The sequence below is a fragment of the Dryobates pubescens genome, chromosome 10 (assembly GCF_014839835.1).
Source record: "Dryobates pubescens isolate bDryPub1 chromosome 10, bDryPub1.pri, whole genome shotgun sequence".
NCBI classification, from domain to species: Eukaryota; Metazoa; Chordata; class Aves; order Piciformes; family Picidae; genus Dryobates; species Dryobates pubescens.
Window position 1 is genome coordinate 17,533,077 of NC_071621.1, and position 21,872 is coordinate 17,554,948.

At 68.0% G+C, this 21,872-nt stretch overlaps 1 protein-coding gene across 1 annotated transcript in view; it reads right to left on the reverse strand.

The window, feature by feature from the left end:
- ARAP1 (ArfGAP with RhoGAP domain, ankyrin repeat and PH domain 1) overlaps positions 1 to 19,080 on the reverse strand; it is a 36,185-nt gene extending 17,105 nt beyond the window's left edge. Inside the window, 12 exon segments of the mRNA XM_054164865.1 lie at positions 283 to 368; positions 1,016 to 1,215; positions 2,358 to 2,464; positions 2,794 to 2,993; positions 3,146 to 3,266; positions 4,965 to 5,073; positions 8,133 to 8,209; positions 8,817 to 8,887; positions 10,318 to 10,348; positions 17,535 to 18,134; positions 18,279 to 18,712; positions 18,783 to 19,080. Coding sequence (XP_054020840.1) covers positions 283 to 368; positions 1,016 to 1,215; positions 2,358 to 2,464; positions 2,794 to 2,993; positions 3,146 to 3,266; positions 4,965 to 5,073; positions 8,133 to 8,209; positions 8,817 to 8,887; positions 10,318 to 10,348; positions 17,535 to 18,134; positions 18,279 to 18,712; positions 18,783 to 19,080 — 2,334 coding nt within the window.
- Positions 19,081 to 21,872: the final 2,792 nt, after the last annotated feature.

Sequence of the window (21,872 nt, forward strand, 5' to 3'; positions counted from 1 at the left end):
CACTGCCAGCACAGGCTGAGGGCTGTGCCCACTGCTGCCAGCTGGGTGCCAGCAGTAAACTGGCTCAGGGTGCCCTCTGCCCTCCCCAGCATGCCCAGGTGGGTGCCAGCTGGCCGCAGGTGATGGGGATGGGAGGGTGCTGGGGGGGTCCTGTCCCTACCCAAACCACACCACGGGGCCACCTCGGGGGGCTTGGATCAGACTGCCCACACCCTGCCAGCCCCCACCCCAGAGCCCCCAGGGGCCAGCAGGGGGGCCCTGGGGCTTGGCCTCCAGCCATACCTGCAGCAGCTCCTCCGTCCACACCTTCCTGTCCAGCTTCAGGCTCCGCACCTTGGTGATGCCAGGGCCCAGCCCCCGGTGCTCCCCTGGCATGGACAGCAGGCATCAGGCACCTGCTTTGGGCTGCAGAGGGCAAAGCTTCCCCCCCTAGGCACCTTCACAGCCCACAGCCCAACCCAGGGCTAGCAGGTGCCCAGCTCCTTCTCCCACCCCTCAAGGTGCCACCAGCTCGCAGGTGACCACACTGAGGCTGATGGAGCTGCCCAGGGCCAGGAGGTGCCCAGCCCTTGCCCCCAGCCCTGGCACCAGCACATCTGGTGCAGGTGACCACACTGAGGCTGATGGAGCTGCCCAGGGCCAGGAGGTGCCCAGCCCTTGCCCCCAGCCCTGGTACCTGCACATCTGCTGCAGGTGACCACACTGAGGCTGATGGAGCTGCCCAGGGCCAGGAGGTGCCCAGCCCTTGCCCCCAGCCCTGGTACCTGCACATCTGCTGCAGGTGACCACACTGAGGCTGATGGAGCTGCCCAGGGCCAGGAGGTGCCCAGCCCTTGCCCCCAGCCCTGGTACCTGCACATCTGCTGCAGGTGACCACACTGAGGCTGATGGAGCTGCCCAGGGCCAGGAGGTGCCCAGCCCTTGCCCCCAGCCCTGGTACCTGCACATCTGCTGCAGGTGACCATGCAGAGGTTGGGGCCAGGAGGTGCCCAGCCCTTGCCCCCAGCCCTGGTACCTGCACATCTGCTGCAGATGACGACGCAGAGGTTGATGGAGGCCCACTCGGGCCAGGGGGAGCCGCAGTCGGCGCAGCTGCGGTTGGCCTCCAGCTCCCAGACCCTCTGAGCCACCTCACAGCTGCAGAGAGCTTCGGCGATGGACTGCTGCAGGGCTCCCACCCACTCCGCACGCTCCGCCTCCGAGTCCGCCACGAAGCTGGGGCAGCGGGGAGAGGGAGGTGAGGAGGGAGAGAGGGAGAGAGGGAAGGGAAGGGAGGGAAGGGAGGGAGAGAGGGAAGGGAGGGAGAGAGGGAAGGGAGGGAGAGAGGGAAGGGAGGGAGAGAGGGAAGGGAGGGAGAGAGGGAAGGGAAGGAGGGAAGGGAAGGGAAGGGAAGGGAAGGGAAGGGAAGGGAAGGGAAGGGAAGGGAAGGGAAGGGAAGGGAAGGGAAGGGAAGGGAAGGGAAGGGAAGGGAAGGGAAGGGAAGGGAAGGGAAGGGAAGGGAAGGGAAGGGAAGGGAAGGGAAGGGAAGGGAAGGGAAGGGAAGGGAAGGGAAGGGAAGGGAAGGGAAGGGAAGGGAAGGGAAGGGAAGGGAAGGGAAGGGAAGGGAAGGAAGGGAAGGGAAGGGAAGGGAAGGGAAGGGAAGGGAAGGGAAGGAAGGGAAGGGAAGGGAAGGGAAGGGAAGGGAAGGGAAGGGAAGGGAAGGGAAGGGAAGGGAAGGGAAGGGAAGGGAAGGGAAGGAAGGGAAAGGAGGGAAGGGAAGGAGGGAAGGAGGGAAAAAGATGGTGATGAAGGTGATGAAGATGAAAAGGATGAAGAAGAAGACAACAAAGATGAAGAAGATGGGCATGGGGCTGGGCAAGACAGGGCTGGGCATGGCTGGCACGGGCATGGGGCTGGGCAAGACAGGGCTGGGCATGGCCGGCATGGGGATGGGACTGGGCAAGACGGGGCTGGGCATGGCTGGCATGGGGATGGGACTGGGCAAGACGGGGCTGGGCATGGCTGGCACGGGCATGGGGCTGGGCAAGATGGGGCTGGGCATGGCCGGCACGGGGATGGGGCTGGGCAAGACGGGGCTGGGCATGGCTGGCATGGGGATGGGGCTGGGCAAGACAGGGCTGGGCACGGCCGGCACAGGCATGGGGCTGGGCAAGATGGGGCTGGGCATGGCCGGCACAGGCATGGGGCTGGGCAAGATGGGGCTGGGCATGGCTGGCATGGGGATGGGGCTGGGCAAGACGGGGCTGGGCATGGCTGGCACGGGCCTGGGGTTTGACACCATGGGCCTGGGGCCGAGCAGCACGGGCCCGGGCAGGGCCAGCAGGGCTGGCAGCCCCTGGCACGGGCGCTGTGCCCACCTGAAGGTGCGGTAGGGGGTGGTGAGGTCGAAGCCCTGGCGCTCCACCTCCCTGACGTTGCCGACGTTCATCTGGATGTAGGTGATGCCGATGCCCAGCCGCTGGTCCTGCGGGGTGGGAGGGTGAGGAGGGAGCCCAGCTGGTGCCCACCCCGCAGCAGCCCCTGCTGCTGCTGCCCCCGCAGCGCCCCTGCTGCCTCCGGAGCCTCCGGGACCCTTCCTGGCCCGAGCTCCCGACCCCAGGCCCTGAGCGGGGCTGCAGCCTGGGGGCCAGCACTCTGTCGGCCCTGAGACCTGCCCAGAGGTGAGGGGTGGCAGGCCCTGGGGTGCCCCAGTTCCCTGTGCCCTCTTGCTGAAGCTGCAGATGCCAAGCAGTGCCCTGCCCCCGCCCCGAGGGGCACCCAGCCCCCTCCATTCCCCCTCCCCCAGCCACCCACCTCTGCGTTCTTGTAGAGGAAGACTCTGTCCCCTGCCACCACCACGAAGAGCTTGTGCTTGAAGCCCCTCAGCTCCAGGAGCCCACTCTTGCCAACCAGCTGCCTGGCATCCCCCCAGCTGGGGGATGCCCTCTCCAGGGCTTTGCTTCTCCTCTCCTCCACCGCCTGCTGCAGGGCCCTGACCCACTCCTTGCGCTCGGCTGAGGGAGGGGTGGAAGGAGGCAGGGAGAAGTGTCAGGAGCAGCCCAGGGCAAGGTGTGTTGGGGGGAGGGAGGAGATGTCTCCAAGGTTCATGCCTCAGGGAGGAGCTAAGCCCTCCCCCCGCGGGGGGCAGGGACCCCCCAGGCCTCACCATCGCTGTCTGCCCTGAAGACGAAGCTGCGCCTGGTGGTGACCACCTCAAACTTCTGCTCCCCAGCAGAGGCCACGCGGCAGATGGAGGGCACAGGGATCAGCCTCTTGGAGTAGGCATCCTGGGGGGCACGGGGTGGGGCAGGAGAGACACCAGCAGAGAGTCACAAAGGCTTGGAAAGGACCCCAAGGCTCAGCCAGTGCCAACCCCCCCTGCCCTGGGCGCCTCACGCCGCAGCAGGCTGCTCACAGCCACCTCCAGCCTGGCCTGGAGCAGCTCCACGGGTGAGGCTTCCACCCCCTCCCTGGGCAACCTGTGCCAGGCTCTCACCACCCTCATGGGGAAGAGCTGCTTCCTCACATCCACTTCTAGTTCTGCTCCATCCCTCCCCAGTCCTGTCCCTCCCTGATACCCTCAAAAGTCCCTCCCCAGCTTTCCTGTAGCCCCCTGCAGATCCTGGAAGGCCACAAGAAGGTCTCCCTGGAGCCTTCTCCTCTCCAGACTGCACAACCCCAACTCCCTCAGTCTGTCTCCATAGCAGAGCAGCTCCAGCCCTCTGCTCCTCCTCATGGCCCTGCTCTGGACACCTTCCAGCCCCTCCAGATCCTTCCTGGAACAGAGGCTCCAGAGCTGGACACAGAGCTCCAGCTGTGGTCTCAGCAGAGTGGAGCAGAGGGGCAGAATCCCCTCCCTGGCCCTGCTGGCCACACTTCTCTTGCTGCAGCCCAGGCTGTGCTTGGCTCTCTGGGCTGCAAGTGCTCCCTGCTGGCTCCTGCTGAGCTTCTCCTCCCCCAGCACCCCCAAGGCTTTTCCTCCAGGGCTGCTCTCCAGCCAGTCCCTGCCCAGCCCCTATCAGTGCCTGGCATTGCCCTGACCCAGCTGCAGGACCTTGCCCTTGGTCTGGTTGAACCTCATGAGGTTGTCCTGGGCTCAGCTCTGCAGCCTGTCCAGGTCCCTCTGGATGGATCCCTTCCCTCCAGCCTGTCAGGGTCCCTCTGGATGGATCCCTTCCCTCCAGCCTCTCCAGGTGCCTCTGGATGGATCCCTTCCCCCCAGCCTGTCAGGGTCCCTCTGGATGGATCCCTTCCCTCCAGCCTCTCCAGGTCCCTCTGGATGGATCCCTTCCCTCCAGCCTGTCAGGGTCCCTCTGGATGGATCCCTTCCCTCCAGCCTCTCCAGGTGCCTCTGGATGGATCCCTTCCCTCCAGCCTGCCCAGGTCCCTCTGGATGGATCCCTTCCCTCCAGCCTGCCCAGTTTGGAGCCCAGGATGTGGTGTGGGACAGTGGCCATGACCACCAGCCCCCTGAGGAGATGGCCTGGGCACCACCTTGGCACCCAGCAGCCCACATCCCACCCCCAGCACCCATCCCTGGAGGTGTGGCCATGGCCATGGGGGCCAAGGGATGAGGTCCCTCTGGAGCAGCTTCTCCACCACCTCCTCACCCAGCCCCTTCTGTGTACCCCAAGACCCTTGCCCCCCCTCTAGCCCCTTCTGTCCCCCCCTAGACTCTTGTCCCCCTCCAGCCCCCTCTGTCCTCCTCCAGCCCCTTCTGTCCTCCCCCCCCAGCTCCTTGTCCCCCTCCAGCCCCTTCTGTCCCTCCCCAGGTCATTGTCCCCCTCCAGCCCCTTCTGTCCCTCCCCAGGTCATTGTCCCCCTCCAGCCCCTTCTGCCCTCCCCCCCCAGCTCCTTGTCTCCCTACAGCCCCTTCTGTCCCTCCCCAGGTCATTGTCCCCCTCCAGCCCCTTCTGCCCTCCCCCACCAGCTCCTTGTCTCCCTACAGCCCCTTCTGTCCCCCCCAGCCCCTTGTCCCCCCCCACCTTGTCACTGTGGAAGTATCTCAGGTGGTCATGGTCCAGCTCCACCCAGCGCCTCTGGTAGATGTAGGACCTGGCACAGGACCAAAAGGGAGCAGCTGGAGGGCAGGATGTGGCCCAGCTGTGCCCCCCAGGCTGGGACAGGACCGAAAGGGAGCAGCTGGAGGGCAGGATGTGGCCCAGCTGTGCCCCCCAGGCTGGGACAGGACCGAAAGGGAGCAGCTGGAGGGCAGGATGTGGCCCAGCTGTGCCCCCCAGGCTGGGACAGGACCAAAAGGGAGCAGCTGGAGGGCAGGATGTGGCCCAGCTGTGCCCCCCAGGCTGGGACAGGACCAAAAGGGAGCAGCTGGAGGGCAGGATGTGGCCCAGCTCTGTGGCCCCCAGGCACCTATGGGGGCCGGGAGTGAGCCCTGGGTTCTGTCAGTGCCCCAAGGGTGCTACAGGTGCCCCCTGTGCCCCCCAAGGTGCCAGCTGGAGGCCAGCAGCCCTGCTCCAGGGTTCCCAAGCAGGACTCAGAGGTGAGGAAAAATGGAGGGGGGGGAAGGAAGGGTCCCATCCTGCCCCGGGGGAGGGAGGTCCCTATGCCCCCAGCCCCCCCTGGTGCCACTCACCCCTGGGGGGGGGTCTTGTCCAGCCAGCCTGCCCGGATGGTGCCAGTCTCCTCCTGGCTGTGCCCCTGCAGGCTGCTCCCCATGGGGGGCTGGGGGCAGCCCCGGCTGCCGCTGCAGCTGCTGAGGGCCAGCAGGCACAGGAAGGGGAGAGGGGGGGAGGGGAAAGGGTTAAAAGCTTGGTGGCTGCCTGGGAGGGGACAACCAAGGCCACACCAACCCCCCCCTCCCCCTCCCCCCGCACCGCGGCAGCCTCCCCGTGCCCTTCCCCCAGGGCAAATTGGTGACGCTGGTGCCAGCCCCCTCGATGGGGCCAGGGGGAGTAGGGGGGGGGGAGGGGTGTCCAGGGTGGCATCCAGCTGCTGGCAGAGTCCTGGATCCCAACCTTGGGAAGCTGGGAAGGAGCAGAACCACACCCCCCTCCAGGGCTGGCAGCATACCCCCACCCAAAGTTGGCAGACACCCCCCCCCCCCCCAAAGGTGGCAGATCCCCCCCCCAGGCTGGCAGCATCCCCCCAAAGCTGGCAGATCCCCCCCCCAGGCTGGCAGCATCCCCCCAAAGCTGGCAGATCCCCCCCCAAGGCTGGCAGCATCCCCCCAAAGCTGGCAGATCCCCCCCCAGGGCTGGCAGCATCCCCCCAAAGCTGGCAGATCCCCCCCCCGGGCTGGCAGCATCCCCCCAAAGCTGGCAGATCCCCCCCCAGGGCTGGCAGCATCCCCCCAAAGCTGGCAGATCCCCCCCCCAGGGCTGGCAGCATCCCCCCAAAGCTGGCAGACCCCTCAGCATCCCTCCAAAGCTGGCAGACCCCCACCCCCAGGGCTGGCAACATCCCCCCAAAGCTGGCAGATCCCCCCCCCCAGGCTGGCAGCATCCCCCCAAAGATGGCAGATCCCCCCCCGGGCTGGCAGCATCCCCCCAAAGGTGGCAGATCCCCCCCCCCAAGGCTGGCAGCATCCCCCCAAAGCTGGCAGATCCCCCCCCAGGGCTGGCAGCATCCCCCCAAAGCTGGCAGACCCCCCCCAAGGCTGGCAGCATCCCCCCAAAGCTGGCAGATCCCCCCCCAAGGCTGGCAGCATCCCCCCAAAGCTGGCAGATCCCCCCCCCGGGCTGGCAGCATCCCCCCCCAGGCTGGCAGATCCCCCCCCGGGCTGGCAGCATCCCCCCAAAGCTGGCAGACCCCCACCCAGGGCTGGCAGCATCCCCCCAAAGCTGGCAGATTCCCCCCCCCCCCCCCCAGGCTGGCAGCATCCCCCCAAAGCTGGCAGACCCCCCCCCCAGGCTGGCAGCATCCCCCCAAAGCTGGCAGATTCCCCCCCAGGGCTGGCAGCATCCCCCCAAAGCTGGCAGACCCCCACCCAGGGCTGGCAGCATCCCCCCAAAGCTGGCAGATTCCCCCCCAAGGCTGGCAGCATCCCCCCAAGGCTGGCAGACCCCCCCCCCGGGCTGGCAGCCCAAGGGCAGAGTCGTGCTGGGGTGCCCACAGCGGTGTGGGGTCCTGGAGGTGGGTACCAGGCACGAGGGGCAAGGGCAGAGGGCATCCCAAGCCCTGCCCTCAGCTGGAGGAGGTTGGCTGAGGGCCTCCCAAGGGCTCTCAGCAGTCCCTGGCAGTGCCCAGTGCCAACTGCTGGAGGAGCCCTGCTGCCCCTAGGGTGCCAGGTGGCACCAAGCTGGGTGGGAGCTGAGCTGCTGGAGGGGCAGGAAGGAGCTCCAGAGGGGTCTGGAGCCATGGGGGAGGGCAATGGGATGAGGGCACCAAGGGCAAGGGCTGGGACCTGCCCATGGGGCACAGCAAGGCCAGGAAGGCTCCAGGCTGGGGGCAGAGGGGCTGGGAAGTGCCTGGTGGGAAAGGCACTGGGGGGGTTGGTGGCAGAGGCTGGAGAGGAGCCAGGGGGTGCCCAGTGGGGCAAGGAGGGCAGCAGCAGCCTGGGCTGGAGCAGCAATGGTGTGGGCAGCAGGAGCAGGGCAGGGATTGTGCCCCTGGGCTGGGCACTGGGGAGCCCACAGCTGCAAGCCTGGGGGCAGGGTTGGGCTCTCCCTGCCAGAAGGACCTTGAGGGCTGGGGCAGGGCCAGAGCAGGGCAAGGAAGCTGGGGAGGGGTCTGGAGAAGGAGGAGAAGGCTGTGGAGAAGTTGTGAGGAGCAGCTGAGGGAGCTGGGGGGGTTGAGGCTGCAGCAGAGGAGGCTGAGGGGAGACCTTGTGGCTCTCTGCAGCTCCCTGAGAGCAGCTTGCAGCCAGCTGGGGCTCAAGGGCTGCTCCTGAGGGCTGTGCCAAGAGGAGATGGCCTCAGGTTGTGGCAGGGGAGGTTGAGCTTGGCCCTGAGGAGCAATTGGTGCCCCTTGAGGGGTGCCCAGGCCTGTGGCAGGCTGCCCAGGGCAGTGGGGGAGTCCCCATGGCTGGAGGGGTTGGGAAGCTGTGGAGCTGTGGTGCTGAGGGCCATGGGGTGGTGGTGCTGGGGCCATGCTTGGCCTCCATCACCTCCTAGCTCTCTTCCCACCCAACCCTCCCATGTCTCCACCCTCCCCCTGCACAGCCATCCCCAAGCTGTGCCCCCCCAAGCTCCTACCTGCCAGGGGGGGTCTCGGGGGGGTCCTCGCTGAGCTCATCCTCGCTGCAGAGGCTGCTGCCAGCCTGGCACCGAGGCCTCCCCAGCAGGGGCTCAGCAGCCTCCTGGGGGCACAGGCAGAGACCATCAGCTGCTGGCCCTGGGGTGGGCAGCAGTGGGGCAGGAGGGCAGCCAGGAGCAGCCCAGGACATGGTTGGAGCCAGCTGTGGGGCACTGGAGGCAGCTCTGGGGCCAGCCCTGGAGCCAGGCCAGGAGGAACCACCTGGGGCTGCTTCCCCTGAGCTCCTTCTGCTCTCCCCAGGCTCCCTGCCCAAGTGGGTGGTGAACAAATCCTCCCAGCTCCTGGCCGCTCCTGGCCTCTCAGGGTGGCCAAGGAGGGCTCCCAGCACCCCTCTGAGCTCCACTCCAACCTTCAGCCTGGCTGCTGGAGCTCCTCAGCCTCCTCCCTTCCAGCCCAACCTTCACCCTGGCTGCTGGAGCTCCTCAGCCTCCTCCCTTCCAGCCCAACCTTCAGCCTGGCTGCTGGAGCTCCTCAGCCTCCTCCCTTCCAGCCCAACCTTCATCCTGGCTGCTGGAGCTCCTCAGCCTCCTCCCTTCCAGCCCAACCTTCACCCTGGCTGCTGCTCTTGGGCATCTCAGGGTCTCCTGCCCCCCACCACCAGCACCACCCATGGTGAGACCAACCTTGTCACCCATCTCCTCTGGGGAGCCTCCTATGTCCTCCACCAAGGCTGAGTCCTCGTAGTCAGAGTCATCTGCAAGAGCAGGAGGAAGAGGAGGAGGATGGGGGGGAGGATGGTGATGATGAAGGAGATGATGATGATGATGATGGAGGTGGAGATGATGATGGAGGTGGTGGTGGAGGAGATGATGATGATGGTGGAGATGATGGAGGTGGTGGTGGTGATGATGGTGATAATGATGATAATGGTGGTGGTGGAGATGATGGTGGTGGTGGAGATGATGGTGGTGGTGGAGATGATGGAGGTGGTGGTGGTGATGATGGTGGTGGTGGAGATGATGATGATGGTGGTGATGATGATGGTGGTGGAAGAGATGATGATGATGGTGGAAGAGATGATGATGGTGGAAGAGATGATGATGATGGTGGTGGAAATGATGATGATGATGGTGGAAGAGATGATGATGGTGGTGGAGATGATGAGAACCAGGTGTCATGAAGGGTCCCACCAGCCCCTGCCACCCCCTTGCCTGTCCCCACCAGCCTGGGGCCATCCCTCACCCTGGTGGCTTCCTGCCCTTGCTCTGCCCATGGTAAAGAGCAGGGCAGGCCCAAGCCCTGCCGGTGCCACCTGCCCTCCCAGCACCATCATCACCCTCCTGGCAGCACCAGGAAGGGGCTGGGGTGCCACCACCCCTGGTACTGTGCCGCCAGCCAGGACCTCCTGCTGCTCAGGGGTGGCCTCAGCACCTTGGAGCTTCTCCTACAGCTTCTTTGCCCTTCCACCCCCCTCTGTTTCTTCTCAGCTGCTCGAGACCTGAAGGTCTCCAGCCCAGACCCTGAACCCCCTGAACCCCTCCAGCCTAGATCCTGAACCTCCTGAAGGTCTCCAGCCCAGACCCTGAACCCCCTGAACCCCTCCAGCCTAGATCCTGAACCTCCTGAAGGTCTCCAGCCCAGAGCCTGAACCCCTCCAGCCCAGAGCCTGAGCCCCCTGAACCTCTCCAGCCCAGACCCTGAACCCCTTGAAGACCTCCAGCCCAGAGCCTGAGCCCCCTGAACCTCTCCAGCCCAGACCCTGAACCCCCTGAACCTTTCCAGCCCAGACCCTGAGCCCCTTGAAGACCTCCAGCCCAGAGCCTGAGCCCCCTGAACCTCTCCAGCCCAGACCCTGAACCCCCTGAACCTTTCCAGCCCAGACCCCGAAGGTCTCCAGCCCAGACCCTGAACCCACTGAACCTCTCCAGCCCAGACCCTGAACCCCTTGAAGACCTCCAGCCCAGAGCCTGAAGCCCCTGAACCTCTCCAGCCCAGACCCTGAGCCCCTTGAAGACCTCCAGCCCAGAGCCTGAAGCCCCTGAACCTCTCCAGCCCAGAGCCTGAACCCCTGAAGGTCTCCAGCCCAGGCAGAGCTGGAGAGGAGAAGGTGCCAGGCCAGCCCCAGGGGCTGCAGCAGAGGTGCCAAGGGCAGAGGAGAAGCCCTGGGCCCCCCCTGGTACTCACCAAACTCGGGCAGGAAGGGCTGGGAGGGCAGCTTGGCAGGGGGCAGCAGGGCTGGGGGGGGCAGGGGGACACTGACTCCCCTGGCAGGCCTGGGCACCTCTTCTTTGGTTGGGATGCTGGAGGAGAAAGAAGTCCTCTTCAGACCCGCCCTGAGCCACCCCCAGCCAGCAGGAGAGGACCCTCAGAGGAGCTCCAAGCCCCTCCTCCCCCCCCAGATCCCAGAGGCCAAAGCAGTTGCCAGCAGCCTTGCTCTGGTCTGAGTGCCCCCAAAGTGGCTCCTGGTGGCCCTGGCTGGCTCAGGTTCCTCCTCTGCTGCTCAAGGGCCACCAGAAGTCCCCCAGCAGCTGGAAGCTCAAGCCCTAGACCCAAGTTTGGGCTTCCTCCTCCTGCTGCAGGGAGCTGAGGCTTCCTCAGCTGCTTGGAAGGTGGCCCCAGGAGGCCACCAAGGAGCAGGGAGAAGCTGCTTGGGAACAGAGCTCCTCCTGGCTCAGGGAGGAGCCCTCCAGCCCCAGAAAGCTTGGCCAGGGGAGGAGAAGGACCTCTGAGAGCTGCTCAGGGCTGCTTGGAGGGGCTCTGGACAGCTCCTGCCTGCTGTTCTCCACCTGCCTCCTGCCTCCCGGAGCTGGGAAGCAGCCAAGGAGGTAGAGGTCAGAGGGGCAGGAGATGAAGAGGCTCTAGGAGGAAGGAGCCTGGAGGCTCAGCCCTGGGCTCAGGGATGGGACAAAGCTCTGCTCAGCCCTGCCCCAACAGCAGCCCCAGGCAGATCCTTCAGGCTGGCCAAGACCTTGAAGCTCATCAGCCAAGACCACCACAACCCCTGGGACCTGCTGGTCTGGATGCCACCAAACCTCATCCATGACTCTGGAGGGGACCCAGAAAGGACCCCTGGAGCCCACCCAGGCCAGGGGCACCCCCAGCAGCTTGCCCAGGGGCACCATGGCCAGGGGGGGTTGGAAGCTCTCCACAACCTCTCTGGGCAGCCTGCACCAGACCTCTCCTGCTGGCATCTCCTGGCTGCCCCTTGGTGCCCCTTGCCCCTGGGCACCCCTCAGCAGATGCCAGCCCCCAGCCTCTTGCCCCCCAGCCCTGCAGCTGTGGCCTCCCCAGGGCAGAGCAGAGGGGCAGCAGAACCTCCCTGCCCCTGCTGCTGCCCACACTCTGCTCCATGCCCCCCAGGGCACCTTTGGCCTCCCAAAGGGCACCTTGCTGGCTGCTGGGCACCTCCTTGTGCCCACCCCCAGCTCCTTCCCCTGGCAGCTGCGCCCCAGCAGCTCCCCCCTTGGGCTGTGCTGCCCCAGGAGGGCTGGAGAGGGGTTGGGATCTGAAGGGGGGTTGGGACCTGGCATTGCAGGTGGGGTGGTAGGACCCTGCCATGCCCACCCCCACCACAGCCCCAAGCTGGACCCTGGGGTGCTGGAATCACCCCCCCAAGCCCCCCAGGCTCCCCCCCAGGCGGGCCCTGGGGCCGGACCAGCTCAGCCCCCTGGGGACCTGCAAGCCCTCCCCGGCCGCTGCAGGAGAGCCTCGCCGGAGGCTGCGGGGCAGAAACTGCTCCCGCAGGGGCGGGGGGGGAGGGGCAGCCGGAGCTGCTCCCCTCCGGGCCCGGCCTGACCTCATTCCCGGGCAGCCATCGCCATGGGAACCCCAGCAGAAGCCCGCGGGACGCGGGCGGCCCGGGCAGGGCAGGGGCGGCGTGGGCAGGCGGCGGGCACCGTGCCCGGGGGAGGCTGCACCCAGCCGCCAGAGCGGCAACAGGGCAGCGGGCAGGGAGCCCCCGGCCAGGGCAGCAGCTGGCACGGGCGGGCAGCACCCGCAGGGGGCGGGCAGCACCCGCAGGGGGGCAGGCAGCACCCGCAGGGGGGCAGGCAGCACCCACAGGGGGGGCAGGCAGTACCCACAGGGGGGGCGGGCAGCACCCACAGGGGGGGCAGGCAGCACCCACAGGGGGGGCGGGCAGCACCCACAGGGGGGGCAGGCAGCACCCGCAGGGGACAGGCAGCACCCACAGGGGGGGCAGGCAGCACCCACAGGGGGGGCAGGCAGCACCCGCAGGGGGCAGGCAGCACCCACAGGGGGGGCGGGCAGCACCCACAGGGGGGGCGGGCAGCACCCACAGGGGGGGCAGGCAGCACCCACAGGGGGGGCGGGCAGCACCCACAGGGGGGGCAGGCAGCACCCGCAGGGGACAGGCAGCACCCACAGGGGGGGCAGGCAGCACCCGCAGGGGGCAGGCAGCACCCGCAGGGGGCAGGCAGTACCCACAGGGGGGGCGGGCAGCACCCACAGGGGGGGCTGGCAGCACCCACAGGGGGGGCGGGCAGCACCCACAGGGGGGGCAGGCAGCACCCGCAGGGGACAGGCAGCACCCACAGGGGGGGCAGGCAGCACCCACAGGGGGGCAGGCAGCACCCGCAGGGGGCAGGCAGCACCCACAGGGGGGGCGGGCAGCACCCACAGGGGGGGCGGGCAGCACCCACAGGGGGGGCGGGCAGCACCCGCAGGGGGGGCAGGCAGCACCCGCAGGGGGGGCAGGCAGCACCCGCAGGGGGGGCGGGCAGCACCCGCAGGGGGGGCGGGCAGCACCCGCAGGGGGCAGGCAGCACCCACAGGGGGGGCAGGCAGCACCCACAGGGGGCAGGCAGCACCCGCAGGGGGGGCAGGCAGCACCCGCAGGGGGGGCAGGCAGCACCCACAGGGGGGGCGGGCAGCATCCACGGGGGGGGCGGGCAGCGCCCACAGGGGGGGCAGGCAGCACCCACAGGGGGGGCAGGCAGCACCCGCAGGGGGGGCAGGCAGCACCCACAGGGGGCAGGCAGCACCCGCAGGGGGGGCAGGCAGCACCCGCAGGGGGGGGCAGGCAGCACCCACAGGGGGGGCAGGCAGCGCCCACAGGGGGGGCAGGCAGCGCCCGCAGGGGGGCAGGCAGCACCCACAGGGGGGGCAGGCAGCGCCCACAGGGGGGGCAGGCAGCACCCACAGGGGGGGCAGGCAGCACCCACAGGGGGCAGGCAGCACCCGCAGGGGGGGCAGGCAGCACCCGCAGGGGGGGCAGGCAGCACCCACAGGGGGGGCAGGCAGCGCCCACAGGGGGGGCAGGCAGCACCCACAGGGGGGGCAGGCAGCGCCCAGCCTGGGGGCAGGCACTGCCTGGCATGGGTCACCATCACCCAGCCATGGGCAAGCAGCACCCTGAGGTGGGCAAGCACTGCCTGGCATGGGCCACCATCACCCAGCCATGGGCAAGCAGCACCCTGAGGTGGGCAAGCACTGCCTGGCATGGGCCACCATCACCCAGCCATGGGCAAGCAGCACCCTGAGGTGGGCAGGCACTGCCTGGCATGGGTCACCATCACCCAGCCATGGGCAAGCAGCACCCTGAGATGGGCAAGCACTGCCTGGCATGGGTCACCATCACCCAGCCATGGGCAAGCAGCACCCTGAGGTGGGCAAGCAGCACCCAGAAGTGGGCAAGCAGCACCTGTGTCCAGTGCCAACCCCAGAGTGGGGAGGGTCCAATGCGCTCTCCCAGCCCCCAGGGAGTGGCACAGGAGAGGCCAAAGCCCCCTGGGTGCCAGTCTAGCCGCGGGCACCCCCTGGGCTGTGCCCACAGCCAGCTGGCACCGGGGGGGAGTGGAGATGGCAATGGGGGGTGGGGCCCAACCTTGCCCAGCCGCTTTTGGTGCCCCCCCAGGGCAGCTGCTGGCACACACACGCCCCCCCCCCCCCCAGTGCCAGCCTGGCAGGGGGTGGGCACAGCAGGAGGCCCGGGTGCCCCTCCCAGGTGGCACCCAGCGGTGCCACCACCGCCACTTCCTGCTCAGAGGAAGCCCAAAGAGCTTCTCCCTCACCCTCCCCCCCCCTCACTGCTTCCTGGCACTGCCATGCCCCTCCCCAGTGCCCCCCAGCCTGCCTCTTGCCACCCCTTTGCCCCCTTCCCTTGCTGCCCCCCCCGGCGCCAAGTGCCACCCACTGAGCCCAACCCCCCCCCGCTGCCACCCACCCCTCCCCCTACCTGGGTGGGCAGCGGGGGGGGGCTGTGACCCCCTCCCAGTACTGCCCAGTTTGGTGCCCTGGGGACCTGCTGGTGGTGGCAGGGCGCAAGGGGGGGGCACAGCACCTCCCCTCCCCCCCCGCCGGGCACTTCCTGCCTGGCTCCAGCAGAGCTTCCTGAGGTGGCCGAGCCGGGGGAGGGCCACTGGGGACCAGCAGTTGGCCACCAGGGCACCGACTGGGGACCGGGCACCAACTGGGCACCGGCTAGCTGGGGGGGGGGGGGCGCTGAGGGGGAGGTTGGGTTGGGAGGGGGACAATGGGGGGGCAGGGATGGGCACCACTGGAGGGGGGGGAGGGGCTTGAGACCCCTCCCAGTCCATCCCAGTTACCTAAGACCCCCTCCCAGTTGCCTACGAACCTCCCCGGCCCAGTTTAGGGGACCCCACCCCAGGTTTGCAGTGGGGGGCTGGGGGCACTGGTTTGCAATGGGGGGGCTGGGGGCACTGGTTTGCAATGGGGGGGCTGGGGGCACTGGTTTGCAGTGGGGGGGCTGGGGGCACTGGTTTGCAATGGGGGGGCTGGGGGCACTGGTTTGCAGTGGGGGGGCTGGGGGCACTGGTTTGCAATGGGGGGGCTGGGGGCACTGGTTTGCAGTGGGAGGGCTGGGGGCACTGGTTTGCAGTGGGGGGGGCTGGGGGCACTGGTTTGCAATGGGGGGAGCTGGGGGCACTGGTTTGCAGTGGGGGGCTGGGGGCACTGGTTTGCAATGGGGGGGCTGGGGGCACTGGTTTGCAGTGGGGGGGCTGGGGGCACTGGTTTGCAGTGGGGGGGCTGGGGGCACTGGTTTGCAGTGGGGGGGCTGGGGGCACTGGTTTGCAGTGGGGGGGCTGGGGGCACTGGTTTGCAATGGGGGGGCTGGGGGCACTGGTTTGCAATGGGGGGGCTGGGGGCACTGGTTTGCAGTGGGAGGGCTGGGGGCACTGGTTTGCATTGGGGGGGGCTGGGGGCACTGGTTTGCAATGGGGGGAGCTGGGGGCACTGGTTTGCAGTGGGGGGCTGGGGGCACTGGTTTGCAATGGGGGGGCTGGGGGCACTGGTTTGCAGTGGGGGGGCTGGGGGCACTGGTTTGCAGGGGGGGGGCTGGGGGCACTGGTTTGCAATGGGGGGGCTGGGGGCACTGGTTTGCAATGGGGGGGCTGGGGGCACTGGTTTGCAATGGGGGGGCTGGGGGCACTGGTTTGCAGTGGGGGGGCTGGGGGCACTGGTTTGCAGTGGGGGGGCTGGGGGCACTGGTTTGCAGTGGGGGGAGCTGGGGGCACTGGTTTGCAGTGGGGGGGCTGGGGGCACTGGTTTGCAGTGGGGGGGCTGGGGGCACTGGTTTGCAGTGGGGGGGCTGGGGGCACTGGTTTGCAATGGGGGGGCTGGGGGCACTGGTTTGCAATGGGGTGGGCTGGGGGCACTGGTTTGCAATGGGGGGGCTGGGGGCACTGGTTTGCAGTGGGGGGCTGGGGGCACTGGTTTGCAGTGGGGGGCTGGGGGGCACTGGTTTGCAATGGGGGGGCTGGGGGCACTGGTTTGCAATGGGGGAGCTGGGGGCACTGGTTTGCAATGGGGGGGCTGGGGGGGCTGGGGGCACTGGTTTGCAATGGGGGGGCTGGGGGCACTGGTTTGCAGTGGGGGGGCTGGGGGCACTGGTTTGCAGTGGGGGGGCTGGGGGCACTGGTTTGCAGTGGGGGGGCTGGGGGCACTGGTTTGCAATGGGGGGGCTGGGGGCACTGGTTTGCAGTGGGGGGGCTGGGGGCACTGGTTTGCAGTGGGGGAGCTGGGGGCACTGGTTTGCAATGGGGGGGCTGGGGGGGCTGGGGGCACTGGTTTGCAATGGGGGGGCTGGGGGCACTGGTTTGCAATGGGGGGCTGGGGGCACTGGTTTGCTAGGGGGGGCTGGGGGCACTGGTTTGCAGTGGGGGGGCTGGGGGCACTGGTTTGCAGTGGGGGGGCTGGGGGCACTGGTTTGCAGTGGGGTGGGGGTTCCCTGACACCAAGGGGGTGGCCATGAGCCCATCCCCCAGTCTGTACTGGTACCTTTCTGCCACACCAGTTGCCTCTGGCCCCCCCTTACTGGTTTTGGGGGGGGGCCTTCCCTCCCCCCCAGTCACCACAGGGCTGTGGTTTGCTGCTGGCCCAGTCAGAAACTGGGGGGGACCTGGGGGGACTGGGGACTGTCACCCCTCCCCCCCCCCCCCCCCCCAAAATGTGCTGGGGATGGGGGGGCCCAGTCTGGGGGGAGCTTGTGGGGGACCCCAGGAGATGTGATGGGGCTGGGGGGGGGGGGGGCAAGGAGCTGTGATGGTGTCTGAGGGGGGGGTCCCAAGGAGATATTGGGGCTGGGGGGGGCCCTTAGGACCTGAACTGGGGCTGGAGGGGACCCCAGGAGATGTGATGGGGTCTGGGGGGGTGGCTTCCAAAGAGATGTTGGGGTTTTGGGAGGGGGGCCGTTAGGACCTAAATTGGGGCTGGGGGGGGACCCCAGGACATGTGATGGGGTCGGGGGGGGGGGGGCCTTAGGACATAAACTGGGTGTGTGGGGGGAACCCCAGGAGATGCTGGATCTGGGGGGCCCCCCAAGAAGATGAATTGGGTCTGGGGGGGACCCCCCAAGAATAATAATTAGGTCTGGGGGAGGGACCCCAGAAGATTTGGGGTCTAGGGAGGACCCCAGGAGATGAATTGGGTCTGGGGGGGGACCCCAAACAGATAAGGGGGGTGGGGGGGTGGTGCAGGTACCCCAATGAGCTGTACTGGGATATACTGGGGAGGGGTCCCCAGCACCCACCCAACTGTCCCACAGCAGCCTCCCTTCACCCACCCCCCCTCAAACCCCCTCCCCAAGCCTGCAGCCCTCTCTTACCTCCTGGGGGGCACAGTCCTGGGGGGCACCAGGGGTGGGCAGCTGGGTGCCAGGGGGGGCTTCTGGGGCTGGCTTTGGGCCTCCAGCTGGTGGCGCTTGGCTGGCAGCGGCGGCAGGGGGGGTCTGCCCCTGCCCCCCCGGGCGGGGGGCACCTCCTGGGGGGCCTGGGCACAGCTGAGGGGCAGGGCTGGGGGCTGCCAGCCCCCCCTGGCAGAGAGGGCTGGGGAGAACTTGAGGGGGGGGCGGCAGCCCAGCCGGGGGGGGATGGGGGGGGGCAGCAGGGGGAGGCTTGGACCCCCCCCCAGGGGCCTTCTACTGGGCAGGGTGGGGCTGGGGGGCTCCACTTGGCCCTGTTGGCCCAGTTGGTCCTCTTGGCCCTGTTGACCTGGTTGGTCCAGTTGGCCTTGTTGGCCCCATTGGCACTGTTGGTCCAATTGGCCCAGTAGGTCCAGTTGCTCCAGCTGGCCCAGAAGATCCTGATGAGCCTGTTGATGAAGGTGCTCCAGTTGGCCCAGTTGACCCTGTTGGTCCATAAGACCCCGTTGGTCCTGTTGGTCCTGTTGGCCCAGTTGACCCGGTTGGTCCAGCAGACCTGGTTGGCCCAGCTGACTCTGTTGACCCAGTTGGTCCAGTTGGCCCAGCTGACTCTGTTGACCCAGTTGACTCTGCTGGCCCAGTTGACCTGGTTGGCCCAGTTGATTCTGTTGACCCAGGTGACTTTGTTGTCCCAGCTGGCCCTGTTGACTCTGTTGGCCCGGCTGGCCCAGTTGGCCCAGTTGACCTGGTTGGCCCAGGTGACTCTGTTGACCTGGTTGATTCTGCTGCCCCAGCTGACCTGGTTGACTCTGCTGCCCCAGCTGACCTGGTTGGCCCAGGTGACTCTGTTGGCCTGGCTGGCCCAGTTGGCGCAGTTGACCTGGTTGGCTCAGTTGACTCTGCTGTCCCCATTGACCTGGTTGGCCTGGTTGACTCTGCAGTCCCAGTTGACCTGGTTGGCCTGGTTGACTCTGCTGTCCCAGTTGACCTGGTTGGCTCAGTTGACTCTGCTGTCCCAGTTGACCTGGTTGGCCCAGGTGACTCTGTTGGCCTGGTTGACTCTGCTGCCCCAGTTGACCTGGTTGGCCCAGTTGACTCTGTTGGCCTGGTTGGCCCAGGTGACCCTGTTGGCCTGGTTGACTCTGCAGTCCCTGTTGGCCTGGTTGGCCCAGTTGACTCTGTTGGCCTGGTTGGCCCAGGTGACCCTGTTGGCCTGGTTGGCCCAGGTGACGCTGTTGGCCTGGTTGACTCTGCTGCCACAGTTGGCCTGGTTGGCCCAGGTGACTCTGTTGGCCTGGTTGACACTGCTGTCCCAGTTGGCCTGGGTGGCCCAGGTGACTCTGTTGGCCTGGTTGACTCTGCAGTCCCAGTTGGCCTGGTTGGCCCAGTTGACTCTGTTGACCTGGTTGGCCCGGGTGACCCTGTTGTCCCGGTTGGCCCTGCCGTGCCAGCTGGAGGCTGGCACCGTGCCGGAAGATGTGACGCTTCCTGGGCACAGGCCTGCCGCCGGGCAGCTGCAGGCTGGCACCGGGCACGGCGGGCTCCACGGCGGGCTCCACGGCGGGCTCCACGGCGGGCACCTCCGCGGGCACCTGGTCGGGCAGCGGGGGCCGGGGGAAGGCCTTGTGCAGAGCCAGCAGGATGCGGCGGCGGTGGCCGGGCAGCGCCACCCCCAGGCGGCACAGGGCCGCCTCGCTCAGCCCCCGGCAGTCCCCCAGCCGCCCCAGGCCCTGCCGCTGGAAGCTCTCCGAGTACTGCCCCAGGCGCAGCGCTGCCAGCCAGCAGGGCACCGGCACACGGCCTGCCTCCTCCTCCTCTTCCTCCATGGGGCCTGCCTCCTCCTCCTCCTCCTCCTCCATGGCGCTGCCGGCACCGCGGGGCCGGCCTCAGCGCATCGCCCCCGGGCGCTCCGGAGGGCAGCGGCGGGACCCTGGGGGAGAGAGGGAAGGAGCAGCCTGGAGAGCAGCCAGGCTGAGGAGGGCAGCAGGGAGACCCTGGGGGAGAGAGGGAAGGAGCAGCCTGGAGAGCAGCCAGGCTGAGGAGGGCAGCAGGGAGACCCTGGGGGAGAGAGGGAAGGAGCAGCCTGGAGAGCAGCCAGGCTGAGGAGGGCAGCAGGGAGACCCTGGGGGAGAGAGGGAAGGAGCAGCCTGGAGAGCAGCCAGGCCGAGGAGGGCAGCAGGGAGACCCTGGGGGAGAGAGGGAAGGAGCAGCCTGGAGAGCAGCCAGGCTGAGGAGGGCAGCAGGGAGACCCTGGGGGAGAGAGGGAAGGAGCAGCCTGGAGAGCAGCCAGGCTGAGGAGGGCAGCAAGGAGACCCTGGGGGAGAGAGGGAAGGAGCAGCCTGGAGAGCAGCCAGGCCGAGGAGGGCAGCAGGGAGACCCTGGGGGAGAGAGGGAAGGAGCAGCCTGGAGAGCAGCCAGGCTGAGGAGGGCAGCAGGGAGACCCTGGGGGAGAGAGGGAAGGAGCAGCCTGGAGAGCAGCCAGGCTGAGGAGGGCAGCAGGGAGACCCTGGGGGAGAGAGGGAAGGAGCAGCCTGGAGAGCAGCCAGGCCGAGGAGGGCAGCAGGGAGACCCTGGGGGAGAGAGGGAAGGAGCAGCCTGGAGAGCAGCCAGGCTGAGGAGGGCAGCAGGGAGACCCTGGGGGAGAGAGGGAAGGAGCAGCCTGGAGAGCAGCCAGGCTGAGGAGGGCAGCAGGGAGACCCTGGGGGAGAGAGGGAAGGAGCAGCCTGGAGAGCAGCCAGGCTGAGGAGGGCAGCAGGGAGACCCTGGGGGAGAGAGGGAAGGAGCAGCCTGGAGAGCAGCCAGGCCGAGGAGGGCAGCAGGGAGACCCTGGGGGAGAGAGGGAAGGAGCAGCCTGGAGAGCAGCCAGGCTGAGGAGGGCAGCAGGGAGACCCTGGGGGAGAGAGGGAAGGAGCAGCCTGGAGAGCAGCCAGGCCGCGGAGGGCAGCAGGGAGACCCTGGGGGAGAGAGGGAAGGAGCAGCCTGGAGAGCAGCCAGGCTGAGGAGGGCAGCAGGGAGACCCTGGGGGAGAGAGGGAAGGAGCAGCCTGGAGAGCAGCCAGGCTGAGGAGGGCAGCAGGGAGACCCTGGGGGAGAGAGGGAAGGAGCAGCCTGGAGAGCAGCCAGGCTGAGGAGGGCAGCAGGGAGACCCTGGGGGAGAGAGGGAAGGAGCAGCCTGGAGAGCAGCCAGGCTGAGGAGGGCAGCAGGGAGACCCTGGGGGAGAGAGGGAAGGAGCGGGGGGGGGGGGACAGGGGAGAGGGAGGAGGAAGAGGAGGATGAGGTGGTCAAGGTGGAGGTCAAAGCTGAGTCAGGGCAGTTGCCAGGGCAGGTGGAAGGCACCAAGAGGGTGAGGAGATGGCACCATGGAACCCACCATGGGGGGAGGGAGGGTGGTGGGGAAGGGACCCCTGGAGCCCACCCAGGCCAGGGGCACCCCCAGCAGCTTGCCCAGGGGCACCATGGCCAGGGGGGGTTGGAAGCTCTCCACAACCTCAGCTCTCTGGGAAGCCTGCTCCAGGCCTCTCCTGCTGGCACCTCCTGGCTGCCCATTGGTGCCCCTGGGCAACCCTCAGCAGATGCCAGCCCCTTGCCCCCCAGCCCTGCAGCTGTGGCCTCCCCAGGGCAGAGCAGAGGGGCAGCAGAACCTCCCTGCCCCTGCTGCTGCCCACACTCTGCTCCATGCCCCCCAGGACACCTTTGGCCTCCTTGTCCCCCAGGGCACCTTGCTGGCTGCTGGGCACCTCCTTGTGCCCAACCCCCAGCACCCCCAGCTCCTTCTCCTGGCAGCTGCTCCCCAGCAGCTCCCCCCTGGGCTGTGCTGCTGCAGGAGGTTGTCCCTGCCCAGGGGCAGGACCCTGCCCTTGCCCTGCTCCTGGTTGCCCCCCAGGAGCTTCCTTGCCCAGCTCAGGTCCTTTGCTCTCTGCCAGGGCTGCCCTGCAGCAGGGGCCAGATCCTGCTCTCCACAGCAGCCCTGGTGCCCTCTGCCCCACCCCTGGGTGCCAAAGCCCTCCTCAGAGCCAGCCTGGCACCAGCCCTGGCACAGCCCCTGAAGGTCAGGCTGGAGGGGCTGAGCTTGAGGCTTGCTCAAGCAGAGCCTGGCAGTGGGTGGCACAGCACCTATGGCCACCTCACCACCACCACAGCCCTGCCCCTGGCACCTTGTGGCCCAGACTGGCACTGGGTGCCCTCGGTGCCCTCCCTAGGGCTAAATCTGGCTCCAGAGGCTTTTTTTAGGCCCTGCTGAAGAGGAAGCAGAGGAGGTGCCCAGGGTCACAGGAGAGCTGACTCAGGCCGGGGGGAGCAGGGGCACGGGGCTGGCACCACACCAGGGCAGGCTCCCTGAGGTCTCCACCACCCCCAAGAGGGTCTCCACCACCTCCAAGAGGGTCTCCACTACCACCAGGGAGGTCTCTGTCACCTCCAAGAGGACTCCACCACCTCCAAGAGGGTCTCCACCACCTCCAAGAGGGTCTCCATCACCCATCACCTCCAAGGGGGTCTCCATCACCCATCACCTCCAAGGGGGTCTCCACCATCAACAAGGTCTCCACCACCCCCAAGAGGTCTCCACCACCCCCAGGGGGGTCTCCACCACCTCCAAGGGGGTCTCCACCATCTACAC